General features: G+C 43.8%; 1 protein-coding gene across 5 annotated transcripts in view; it reads left to right on the plus strand.

Moving 5' to 3' along the window:
• The window catches only part of robo1 (roundabout, axon guidance receptor, homolog 1 (Drosophila)), a 264,298-nt gene extending 253,560 nt beyond the window's left edge, over nt 1-10,738 (plus strand). For all 5 annotated transcript variants that reach the window (XM_089013137.1, XM_089013136.1, XM_089013139.1 and 2 more), the window contains 5 exons: nt 1,072-1,526; nt 2,440-2,595; nt 6,312-6,542; nt 9,427-9,581; nt 9,650-10,738. In XM_089013137.1, the coding sequence (XP_088869263.1) occupies nt 1,072-1,526; nt 2,440-2,595; nt 6,312-6,542; nt 9,427-9,581; nt 9,650-9,664 (1,012 nt within the window). In that variant the 3' untranslated portion in view covers nt 9,665-10,738. The remainder of the gene's footprint in view (nt 1-1,071; nt 1,527-2,439; nt 2,596-6,311; nt 6,543-9,426; nt 9,582-9,649) is intronic.
• The last annotated feature ends 2,824 nt before the right edge of the window (nt 10,739-13,562 follow it).

The following is a 13,562-nucleotide window of genomic DNA, read 5'->3' on the forward strand; positions in this document are numbered from 1 at the left end:
TCACAGTCAAAATTTACCCCAAATATCCACAGTTGTTGCCACATTTCGGAACTAAATGCATTGAAGTGTCTTTTGTCGCATTTCTCCCTCGCCTGTTTCTGAACCGGATCCCTTCTTAATAATAATAATAATCCATTTCGGGCAGCCCGGTAGTCGAGTGGTTAGCACACCGGCTTCACAGTGCAGAAGTCGCCGGTTCGCGTCCCTGTGTGGAGTTTACATGTTCTCCCCGGACCCGCGTGGGTTTTCTCCGGGTCCTCCGGTTTCCTCCCACACTCCAAAAACATGCATGGCAGGCAGATTGACCACTCCAAATTGTCCCTAGGTGTGAGTGTGACAGTGACTGTTGTACGTCTTTGTGTGCCCTGCGATTGGCTGGCAACCAATTCAGGGTGTCCCCCGCCTCGTACCCGAAGACAGCTGAGATAGGCTCCAGCAACCCTTGCGACCCTAATGAGGAATAAGCGGTACGGAAAATGAAATGAGATGAGATAATCCATTTCACTTCTAAGCGCCTTTCAAAACTCTCAAGATCACTTTACAATCACAGGATCAATTTGTCCGTGGGTGAGCAGCGGCAGCCACATGCACCCGCATTCACTTAACCCGGAATAACTCAAATAGATAGAAAGTTGGCTAGCTAGCTAATAGATAACTAATAGCTAGCTAGCTAGTCCATAAAGATGTGAAGTTCAGGGCATGGGGGGAGGGAATGCGCCATTCAACCTAAAAAAAAAAATATTTAAATAAAAATGTAAGTAAAACATGGGATGGTTCAAGTCTCAATGATTCTTTACACAAGTTTGCATTCAACCCACAAGAACACCAAGAGAAGCACTAACAGAACATACATCAACTAGCAGCAATGTATAAAACATATCAAGACTCCATTAAAAGCCTCAAAACAATACATGACTGTCCTTACATAGATGATTTCTCCATATAGTTTTCTTTGTGTGCCATAAAACCATTTAAAATATTCATCTGAAGAAATGAGGGGGTGGGGGGTAATTACAAATAAATTATTTCGACACGCCCTAACTCATTAATGATTTCCCGTCATCTTGGCAGGCGGCATGGCGTGAGCCCCCCTCCCCTCTCGCCCTCATACACGTACGGCTACATCGGCACCCCCGCGGACACCGACGGCCTGGAGGACGAGGACGAAGGACGAATCCCTGACGAGGACACGGACGCCGAGGTCTCCAAGATGAACTACCACCACACCCACCCGCACGCGCACCCCCGCCACACGCAGGCGCAGCGGCACCGGCCGCCGCCGCGGGGGGTGGAGCGGACGCCGGCGTCCAGCGTGGGCGACCTGGAGAGCTCGGCGACAGGCTCCATGATCAACGGGTGGGGCTCGGCTTCCGAGGAAGACAACGTCTCTTCGGGGAGGTCCAGCGCCGTCAGCTCCTCCGACGGCTCCTTCTTCACCGACGGCGACTTTGCGCACACCGTCGCCGCCGCCGCCGAGTACTCGGGCCTCCGGGTGGCCAAACATCCTGCAATGCAAAGCCACGAAGGTCAGTTTGCAACCCCTTCAACAAACAAACAAACAAAATGCCTACACAAACAAAAAAATGGCAGCACAAACCCCATTTTATTTTTGTTTTGGATTTGATTTACCTTTAATTAGTTTCTCAGTGGATAAATTTACATTTCACAGCAGCAAAGTGATCAAAGAAAGAGGAAAGGAAAGGAAGAAGTAGAAAAACAAAATACAGGAGCTGCTGAAAAGGCAGCCACCCTCGCGGTTGAGTGAACGCTGGTGCATGTGGCTGTCGCTGCTCACCCACAGAAAAACGTATCATGTGACTGTACAGTGACCTTGTGAGTTTTGAAAGGCGCTTATAAATGAAATGTATTATTATTATTATCATTATAAATGTTAAAAACAAACATGAAGCTGCAGCGTCCATTGACCAAAAGAAATTGTCTCACTTCTCCCGCCGCACGTCAATCTTCTTCAATTCCAAGCTTCAGTTCCATATACACCTTTTGGATTGGATTGGATTGGATTTGCCTTTATTAGTCTCGCAGTGGAGAAATTTACATTTCACAGCAGCAAAGTTATGAAAGAAATGAAAGCTGCACGAAGTGGGGCTTTGAAAATGCTGCCCATGACAGGCGCCAAAAAGCACAATGGCTCCCGAGCTGTCCAGCCATGACGATCAAATGGCACCGACATTCTTCCCAATCAAAAACAGTGGTGGCCGAAAAGGCGCAACCGCTCAGCACAGGCTCCTCCTTGATGAATGTTGTGGCCGAAAACGCTAAAAAATGTGGATTCATATCTGTTCCACATGATGCACAACAACACAAATTGAAAAAAGAAAACAACACAAAAGACAACACAAAAAAAGCGAAGCTGGTGTGACATCACTTGCTGACTATGTTTAATCAGGCGCCATCTTGGATTTGTGTTTGTTTTCTTAGCGCGGAAATACCAAATCAACCCGGCGGGCCACCGTCCCGGCAGTCCGGTGTCCACGGACGGCAGCATGAGTATGGCGGTGGTGCACAGGAGGCCCCCGAAGAAACACAAGCAGCATCCCGCCGTGGGCAACCAGCGACGGGAAGCCTACAGCGAAGGTAGTGAACCGATCGCTCCGCGTCTGGATCGACATACGAGCCAAGTGTCCGCTTGGCATTATTAGCGCCCCCCCGCCCAGCTGTTCGAAGCGGTGCGGGCAGCAGGCTGGCGGGTGTGTGCCTCTGGCCGTCATCGTTGGTGTCGGCTGTCCTTGAGCGTTGGAAACGGTCTAACGGCGCCATTTTGTATCAAGCTCAGCGGGGGCTAGTCGAGCGTATTCAAGCCCCTCCACCGCCGGCTTCCGCCTCTGCCGCGCTCCTCCCGATTCCTTTCCCATCCTCCTCTTGTCTCCGTCTTTGTTTGAGAAGCGATTGCATTTGATCTAAATGGATCGTTTTTCATTTGGAAGTTATTGCGCCCCCCCAGCCCCATCTCCCCAAAGCCCCCACGGTCTGTATGAGCTAAAATTGATCATAAAGACGCATCAACCGATGAGAAGGTTTCTTCAGCCGTCATCTGTACAAAAGTGAAGGTTTCGGACGTTTCGCCTCCTATCCAAGAGGCTTCGTCAGCGACCAATTGTCGTGCGGCGAGACAGCAAGCAGGTGGAAAGAGGATAAAAGTTCACTCAGCTAGATGCAGGAAGGGTATTGTGAGTTTTCTTTATTTGAAGTTGATATCAGCTTTCAACAGACCACAGGTAACACTGCTCTCCAGGTTGTCCTTTGTCCCTCTTCTTCCTCCTCGAAGTGACTGGCTCAGGCTGGCTTTAAAGGTGCTTCACCTGAGCTTCTGGCCAATCAGGTCCCAGCGGCAAATGGCCATTCCCAGGTGGTTGCAATCACCTTCTCAGAGTCAATTAGTGGTCGCTGTTTTGGGTGGGGAGAAATGCGGACCTTTCTCCCATCCAAAATCCATGAAAAACAAAATTATTTAACATTTCTTTTAGCTTCATGACATCATTCACCCCTTCTCCTCAGAGTTCAGACATTCTTGTCAAATAATCAGCAATAACATTTGTTGTCAGGGCAGAGTGGTCATATGTGACAGGTCCTATTCTCCTAGTCACAGCGTATGGGCCCTGCCACTTTGCCAGTAGCTTACTTGATCCCATATGCAACAATATTAACACCTTTTGTCCAGGGTGCCAATCTCTCCCTGATAAATTCTTGCCGTTATTGTCGCTGGAGATCCTCTTCCAGCTCCTGACGTTCTGCATCTTCTGTTTCTTTCTGGAATTCTGGGTTCAGAAACCATGGGAATTGCAGCTTGTCTTAGATGATGAAACTGTGGAGGTTGGGCATGTTAGGTAACCCAACTTGGGAGTTTCTTGTGCGGGAGGAAGGTTCGTTGGCCTGGATGTTCGAGAGTTAGCACCCTGGGGCTGCGGTCCCAGAGGAGGATAATGTTGACTAGATCGCCTGTCAAATGTCCATTCTTACTTGTTGGGTGCATCTGATCTCTAGATCTGTTCAATCAACATCACCTCTTGTCTGAGTCTTAGGCTTCACCACTGGTTCCATCTCACTCTGCTCAGTTCCATCCTTGGCTTGGCAACTGTCAGACGCCTCATGGAAAAGAAGAACGGCATCTTCTTGGGGCAACTCAAGCTTCTGGTTTCCTTGATCCCCTTCAGAACTCTTCAGTCCAGTTTGGTTGGCCCGTGCTACACAACTTCTTACTCGTCCCACCTTCTTCCTCTCGGATTCCTCTTATCTTTTCCACTTCAGCAAGGCGTAACGATCCCACCTTCTTCATGCAGGGTGAAACGATCCCACCACTGCCACCAATTGTCGTGCGGCGAGACCGCAAGCAGGTGGAAAGAGGATAAAAGTTCACTCAGCCAGATGCAGGCAGGGTATTGTGAGTTTTCTTTATTTGAAGTTGATATCAGTTTTCGGCAGACCACAGGTAACACTGGTCTCCAGGCTGTCCTTTCTCCCTCTTCTTCCTCCTCCTCCTCCTCCTGGCGTCAGCGACGAAGCCTCTTGGATAGGAGGCGAAACGTCCGAAACCTTCACTTTTGTACAGATGACGGCTGAAGAAACCTTCTCATCGATGGACCACTCCTGTACGACTGAGAGCTTACACAGACGTAAAGACGCATCAACTAAAACAATTGGTTGGCTAGCTGTCTCGCTGGCTATCTATTTGCGATATATTGGCTACCTGTGTAGCTGGCTATTTATTGGCTATACGGCTGTTTAGCTAGTTAGCTAACTGTTTAGTTGGCTATCTATTAGCTATCTGTTAGCTAGCTGGCTAGCTTTCTATCTATTTGAGTTACTTCTGGGTTGAGTGATCGCTGGCGCATGTGGCTGCCGCTTCTCACCCACAGAAAAAAAACGATCCTGTGACTAAAGTGACCTTGAGAGTTTTGAAAGGCGCTTAGAAATGAAATGTATTATTATTATTATTATTATTATTATTATTATTATTATTATTATTATTATTATTATTATTATTATTATGAATTCCTGTATTTCATTTGACCATGCAGACGCACTATATTGATGACAAAAATGCCCAGAATTGTTGGGACAAGATCCAATCTGGATTTTTGTCGATTCTTCAAAGCTGTCATTCATTTTATTTGCTCCAGACTGACAATCATCCGCTATGAAGATGTGTTATACAGTGATACCTCGGCTTACGAACGCTTTAGCTCACATATTTTTCACCTGACGAACATTACATTCGCGAGAATATCATCTTGGCTGACAAACTAGTTTTCTGCAGACGAACCAAACCACACGGCGCCACGGCTGGCGGACTAAGTTTTCATCACCCTCCCCCTTTGAGTGCAGATTTGGTTTGTTATCGAGTGGAGTACATTTGCTATTATGGGAGCAAAAAAGACCTCACCACAGGCGAGTGTTAAGCCGAAGAGGACACAATCTATTAGCTATCTAGCTAGCTAGCTATTAAATAACTCGCTAGCTATCTATTAGCTATCTAGCTAGCTTTCGATCTATTTGAGGAGTCCGGGTTGAGTGAAGGCCACCCTCAGGAAAAAAAAATGATCATGTGCCTGTTAAGTGACCTTGAGAGTTTTGAAAGGCAGTTAGAAATGAAAGTTATTATTATTATTATTAAAAGAAAATGACGGTCGAGCAGAAGGAGATCATCGAAAAACACCAATGAGGTGTGCGTTTGTGTGACTTAGCGTCCCAGTACTAAGTCGACCATTGCTACGTGTGGCTAAGGGTGTTTCTGTGTTGTCTAACCAACGGTCTCAGGCAATATAAGAGGCTGAAAAACCTCTGTTGATTTGGATTAACGAAAAGCAGCTTGCAGGGGACCATGTGAGTGAGGGTATTATCACCAAGAAAGCATGGCAACTTCACTCGGATATCATCAAGAGGCAACTACATCAACGGCCATCACAAAGGTCAATAAATCCACTTTATGATACAGTACAGTTTATTTCTTTAATTATATAGCACATTTATTATACATAAAATAAGGTCTATTTTGTGTAGTTTTAAGGCTTATTTAGTAGAAAATTAGGTTTTATGGGGACCTGGGAACAAATTATTCTCATTTTAATGGTTTCGTTTGTGAAATAAATGTTTGGAAGATGAACTTTTTGCCTTACACACACTTTCTGAGAACCAATTAAGTTTGTAACCTGAGGTATCACTGTATTGATTAAAAAAATCACTCTCCCTTTGACCTTCCTGCATTTTCTTTTGTTTGAACGGTCCATATGGAAGAAAACGACGTCCATGCTTTGGTCCGGTGTCAAGTACGACTTTCTTTGTTTCCCCCTCAGATCTTCCGCCGCCACCCATCCCTCCGCCGGCGGTGCTCAAGTCCCCAACGCACCCATCCAAGGTCGGCCTGGAGGGCCGAGGGGTGGTCTCGCCCAAATCCGCAGACAAGCGGGGCCCGGCGGCATTCCGACCCAAAGAAGGATCGGACGCCAGAACCACCTCGGCGGAGCGCCAAGAGAGGCAAAACGCGCAGGGGTGCAAAGGTGGCCACAGGGGGCGCCAACATCAAGGTACGCCACCAAAATCATACGCGGGGGCAAGGGGGGGCTTTTGGTTGACTTGGAAGAACTTTTTGAAAGTTTAATTTTGTTAATGTTGCATGAAATTTGATTATCAGAGCCCCCCCCCCCCAAAAAAAAAATACATATATACACACAAAAAAATACAAAATAAAAGTCAGTCAAAACTCTCAAGGTCACTTCCCAGTCACAGCATAAGTTTTTGTGTGGGTGAATAGCGGGAGCCCCACGCCAGCGTTCACTCAACCCGGAAGTTAGTCAAATACAGTGAGACCTCAACTTACGAACTTAATTGGTTCCCAGACAGAGTGTGTAAGGCGAAAAGTGTGTATCTAAAAAATCCCATAGGAAACCATTAAAATGGGAATAATCTGTTCCCGGGTTTCCATAAAATATACTTTTCAACTAAATAAGCCTTAAAACTACACACAACCTACCTTATCCTATGTATAATAAATGTGATATTGTATTGTAATGAAAGAAATACACTGCACTATATAATAAAGTCACTTTATTTACATTTGTGATGGTCATTGATGGCTCTTAATTGACACCTGTTGCTTTCTGACTTGTAAGGTCATCATGTTGATGATTCTTATAGCCTTATAGCCTTAAAAGTCTGCACATCAACTGTTGAATGGCCTGCTTCTGCTTGCCCTCTTGAAGGCAAATCAAATTCTCTGTGTTGATGACCTCATTATGGTCAGCAACAAGCTCCTCGATGTCATCTGCATTCACTTTGAGTCCCGGAGGTGCTGGCAGAGATTTTATGACAACAAAAGGCGCGAGTCCGATGATTCCACGAAATAAAACATGACAAAAGAAGACGGGCGGGGCGAATAAAACGGCACACTCGCGTCTAACAATCACCTCGTGCAAAGCAAACTTTTGGAGCACAAGACATAGCGATGCACTTCCGTCGTAATCATGTCACTGGTGAGGTGACAGTGACTCGTTGAAATGAAATGAAATTGAAGTGTCGCGAGCGGCAGCCACGCCCGAGCTGTCAACTCTCACGTGACAATTTAGCGTGACTATTTACACGCTGTTCCGGTGTGTGTGAAAACACTAGCTCTGATTGGCTTACCATGACACATGACTCTACCTTTTAGCCAATCACAATCACTTCTATAGCATCGTGACAGGGGGGTGCGTTCAAGTGTAGCAACACAAAAACGTTGGCAAGTGTTTGTCACCACTCATTCTGTTAGACAATGCTTTCCAAACAGCCTAGAGCAAGGGTCGGGAGCCTTTTTGACTAAGAGAGCCATAAAAGTAAAATATTTAGAAATGTTTTTCAGCGAGAACCGCACGCGCGCGCACATACAAACACTCGCGTGGGCGCGTGCACACACACACGCGCGGCCACTTTTCAACAAAATATCAGAATGTATTATTTAAAATAACTTTGTGATAGTACTCACCGTTAACATGGATGGTTTTCCGTTCCTCGTGTTTGGTAAAAATCCAGGAAAACGATCGGAATGAAATTCAATTTGCCGGTCCAGAGGCGAAGTTACTGCCAGCTAGCCTGCACACGGCTCATAAGCTTCCACACTTGCTATCTGCAATCTACTTCTCGCAGAAGTATGTCGATGCTAACGTTAACATGGGGCTTGTTAAAATGTCACTGATATTCGACTGTTTCATCGATGGTATTGTTTCATTGCAAATTAGAATTAGAATATTTTCTCTCCTCTAATGCTCCGGTGCATACAGGCTGAAGTGCACAAGTTGGGCTCATTTAAAGGGGCGTTTACCTGTTTCAACATGACGGCCACTATCATCCAATCAACATGGCGCTTTCGGCCATTCTAGGTCAGTGTCATCCAATCAAAATTGCGCTTTCCGCCAACTGCAGCCCCAACGTGAAATGAACGACAATATGTATTATAATATATAATATTTATCGGCGAGCCATATGCAATCATCAAAAGAGCCATATATGGCTCGCGAGCCATAGGTTCCCGACCCCTGGCCTAGAGTCATAAGAAGTTGTGCGCTATTCTCGAACCTGAACGCACCCCAAGTCTTGGATGACAAACAAACAGAGCAGAGTAGACGTGTACGGCTGGTAGTTTCTTCAATTTATTCATAGTAACGCACCACATTTGAACTGAGGCTGAACACGAGCCTGTGGTGTTTATTTTCCGGTCCCATAATAGTAAAATTGTCAGCAAAAAGCTCCAAGTAGGCGATCGACGTGAGAAGGGTATGGAAAGTAACGCCGGCTGGAGCGCGGTTCGGTCGTGTGCTACCGCCGAAGATCACTTTCGCCAGATCCGAAGGTCGTGTTCTTGATGGACCGGCCGTGGTGGGTGTGTATTATGAAAATAGTGCTTATTATGAGGCTTAATTTTCATAAATTTGACGTTCGTATGATGAAAAGTTCGTATTATAAGGCGTTCGTAAGTTGAGGCCTCACTCTAGATGGAAAGCTAGCGAGATAGCACAGAGATAGAAATGTTTTCCCTCCACGAGGGGGCAGAATATACCTTTTGTACATGTTAGGGCTATCTAGCTAGCTTGCTATTTGATATCTATTAGCTATCTAGCTGACTGACTGGCTATCTCGCTGGCTAGTTATTAGCTATCTATTAGCTAGATAGCTTTCTACCTATTTGAGTTATTCCGGGTTGAGTAAATGCTGGCGCGTGTGGCTGCCGCTGCTCACCCAGAGAAAAACCTATCCTGTGTTTGCAAAGTGATCTTGAGAGTTTTGAAAGGCACTTATAAATGAAATGTATTGTTATTATAGATAGCTCCTAGCCAGCTAGATAGCTAACTAGCTAGATTTCAAGCTGCTATTTTGTAGTGCCACTTGCGGTGTTCCTTCAACCTAACCAAACCGATTTTGTCCGGGTTTGGCCATCAGGTACGGAGGACATCCCGCCGTACAGCCGACCGCAGTTTCCCGGCGTCAACAGCCCGCGGGAGCCTAGTTCATCCAGCTCCGTGTCCTCCAGGGGATCGGGAGGCCGGCGGCGAGGCGCCGCGGCCCCTTTCCACGTGGGAAATGAAGAGCTTGAGGTAACACATTTTGTAGCATTAGCATTAGCGTGATGCAAACAATCATTGTTTTGACACTTTTTGTGCAGATGGTGGAAAGCTGAAGAAGACAACTAGGATACTATTTTTTTATTTTATTATTATTTTTTTTGCCAAGCACCCCGTTTTCTTCTGCCTTGAAAAAAAAACAGTATTTTGCCGCCATGTCATCTCGATCGTACCACATTTCGACCTTCAGAAAAAGGTGCCGAGGTCTCCTTTTATTTTAATCTTCTAATTTATCACAGCAGAAATGAAACAAATGTTGCGTTCAAGTGGGCCGCTAGGAATATTTATGTTGAATTCCAATACAATATGGAGTGGGAGGGGTGTGGGGGGCCCGAGAGTTTCTTTTTGTTAAGTCGGCACACATGCAAACAGAGAGGGCTGGACTTTGACTGTGTAAATATCATCCTTGTCATCCAATTGTGATACTGCAATTTGTCCCCCTCCCTCCCTTATTTTAAAAAAATGGGAATCCTAATTTTATTATGCCATTAAATCGAAATATTTCATCATTTCCATCCATGTTTAGTAAATTGCAATATTATTCAGCAAGTTTTTTTGTAATGCACTATGTTTTTGGGGAATGTTATTTGCTTTTTTTGTTTGTTTGTTATTGGTTTTAAAAGCACAATCACTAAACTTTATTTTAAACCATTGTGTCTATTAATCCTTTTGTCTTACCGGCAGAAAACTGAAGGTGGAAAAGACAAAAGACTTGAATTAAACCTGATGATGATGATGATGATTTGGTTCCTAAGGTTAGCCGTTTTACGAAGGTGTGTCTCTTTATCTGGTTGTCAAGTGACAACGGAGGGAGGAGGAGTCACAGCTGCAATGTAAATATTTGTTTGACCGGAAAATCAACAATTGCACATGAAACACCAACGACAACAACAACAAAAACGGCTTCAATTTGTCGGCTAAATGCACTTACAGGAATGTCAAATGAAAGGAAGTTAGAGCTGTGATCTGGAGAGGACAAAGACTTTTTTTGGGCCAGACTAAACGATGAAGGCCCTGTTTTTTTTTCTTCAAGGGAGCAAAAGGATGCTGTTTATTCAGAAGACATCTGCAAACATTTGTTTTGTAATGCAAAAAAAGAAAAGTTGAATAAAAAAAAAACTGGTGTGTGATCGGTTCATTTGTAATAATTGTGTTTCAATTACCATGTAGAATAAGGCGTTTTTAGCCCAAAAAAACGACCAAGTGTAGTAAGGTGTTTTTGACCCGAAAAAAACGACCATGTATCGGTCTATTCTATTCTATTATTTTTGTGTCTATTCTGAAGACACAAAAAGGAGAGGAGTAGCAGTACCTTACATTGCAGGAGTTTCTGAAAAACTACAGAGTCCTTTGGCAACACAAAATTCCTACTTATTTCAAACCGATAAACACTTTAAGGCAGAAATTAGTGCATCCAAAAGATAGGCTGCCAAATGAAAAAAAAATAATGTAGTTTATTCAGTACATTGTAAGAATGAAAAATGTAAAGATCAGTACATTGGTGAGACTAAACAAATTCTCAAAAAAAAGACTCAAACTTCGAAGGGATAATACTAGTGGGCAGAAACGTAAGGCGTTTTTGATCCAAAAAAAAAAAACAACCTCGTATAGTAAGGTGTTTGCAATGGAAGTACTGGGGATGTAGCTCAGTGGGGGTGCGCTTGCTTTGCATGTATGAGGTCTCTGGGACAATCCCAGGCATTTCCACTTGTGAACTCTGTTTCAGGCGTTTGAAAAAAACGACTGTGAGGCGTTTTTAGCCTAAAAAACAACCACGTATAGTTGGTTGTGTTTTACCCGAAAACCCCCCGAAAAAAAACCGACCATATATAGTAAGGCGTTTTTAGGCCAAAAAAAATCACCATGTATAAAGGCATTTTTTTGCTTAAAAAAACGACCATGTATTGGAAGCCGTTTTTAGCGAGAAAAAAAAACCCGACCACGTATAGGAAGGCATTTTTAGCGGAAAAAAACGACCAGTGTAGTAAGGCGTTTGTAGTGCAAGTGGTGGCCTTGTAGCTCACTTGTTGTTTGCATACTTTGCATATATGAGGTCTCTGGTTCAAATCCTGGTATTTCCTGGTATTTTGCAAATTTCTCCATTGTGTGACTATAAAAGGCCTTCGTAATGTTATTGAAAAACGACCATGGGCGTTTTTGACCCAGAAAAAAACAACCATGTATATAAGGCGTTTTTGACCGAAAAAAAAAAAAACGACCACATGTAGTAGGGCGTTTTTGAACAGACAAAAATGACCACGGATAGTAAGGCGTTTTTAGCCCAAAAAAAACGCAAGGTATAGTAAGGCATTTTTAGATGAAAAAAACGACCATGAATAGTAAGGTGACTTTTGCAAATTTCTCCACTGTGTGACTATAAAAGTCATTCTTAATGTTTTGGAAAATGACCATATATATAGTAAAGTGTTTTTGACCCGAAAAAAACTACCACGTATAGTAAGGCGTTTGTAGTGCAAGAACTGAGAGAATGTAGTGCAAGAATTTTCTTGTACGTCATACATGTCTTAAAATGCATAATAAACGTACTTTGTACGGCAAAAACGTACAGGTTGACAGGTATGCTTGAGACAAATGTATTAACTGATAAGGGCTATTTTTCAGTTAATAAATTGGGTTGTAGCGTTCTTACTGTGCTATGAGGTTTTCATACACTACATTTAACGCTTTAGTATATCCGGGCCAAACACTCCCTCCAAATGCACCAGGCTCCTCTTTGTACATGTACAATGTACATGGAAGAGAGGGAGAAACAGGCCCTCACATCATTCCCGGGGACAAAACCTACACACTGGTTGAGATATGTGCACGATACTTTTGTCATAATTAAAAAACAAGAAATGCAATCCTTCACAGATCACCTCAACTCGGTAGACATGAACATTAAATTTACTCGTGAGGACATTAAAGAGAACAAACTAGCCTTTTTGGATTGTAAAGTAATTATAAAAGAGGACAGATCGCTAAAAACAGAAGTCTTTAGGAAGGCTATGCACACTGACCAATACTTACTTTTCGATTCTAACCACACCTTTACAACACAAACTAGGAGTTATCAGGCCCCTGCAGCATAGGGCTAAACTATTACCAACAAGCGTTGAAGGTAGAGAAAAGGAGTCAAAACATATCAGGAGAGCACTCACAAACTGTGGGTACCCTCAGTGGTCATTTAACAGGTGTCAGAAAGAAGGAATAGGGAATAACACCAAAGATTCTGTAGATACAAAAAGGAGAGGAGTAACACTACCTTACATTGCACGAGTTTCTGAAAAACTACAGAGTCCTTTGGCAACACAAAATTCCTACTTATTTCAAACCGATAAACACACACAAAAGTATTGCATCCAAAAGATAGGCTACCAATTGAAAAACAAAGTAATGTAGTTTATTCAATGCATTGTAAGAATGAAAATTGTAAAGAGCAGTACATTGGGGAGACTAAACAAATTCTGAAAAAAAAAGACTTTATCAACATCGCAGGGATAATACTAGTGGGCCTCAATCGGCAGTACATATGCACCTAAAAGCTAGCAACCACTCATTTGACGACAATGAGGTTAAAATCTTCCCGAAAGAACATAGATGGTTTGAAAGGGGAGTAAAAGAAGCGATTTTCATAAAACAACTAAGAAGAAACCTTCTCATCGATGGACCACTTCTGTACGACTGAGAGCTTACACAGACATAAAACAACTAAATCCTTCATTAAACCGGTTTGGTGGGGTGATGTTCAATTTGGATCGTTCATACAATAGCCTGCTTAGGCAACATAGGATTAGTAATACTGATGAGGTGATACTAGTCGAAATGGGGCAATCAGGCCAGTCGTTAGTCAGAACGAGAGGAACTATCAATGGCGCAGCTGCAGAGAGTAGTCCTCTGCTCCCCCCAGGGACCTACAATAGCAGAGTCCGGCACCGCCATGTCGGAACAGTA

Source organism: Hippocampus bargibanti, linkage group LG14, assembly GCF_051943395.1.
Source record: "Hippocampus bargibanti isolate YZ-2025 linkage group LG14, ASM5194339v1, whole genome shotgun sequence".
Lineage (NCBI taxonomy): Eukaryota > Metazoa > Chordata > Actinopteri > Syngnathiformes > Syngnathidae > Hippocampus > Hippocampus bargibanti.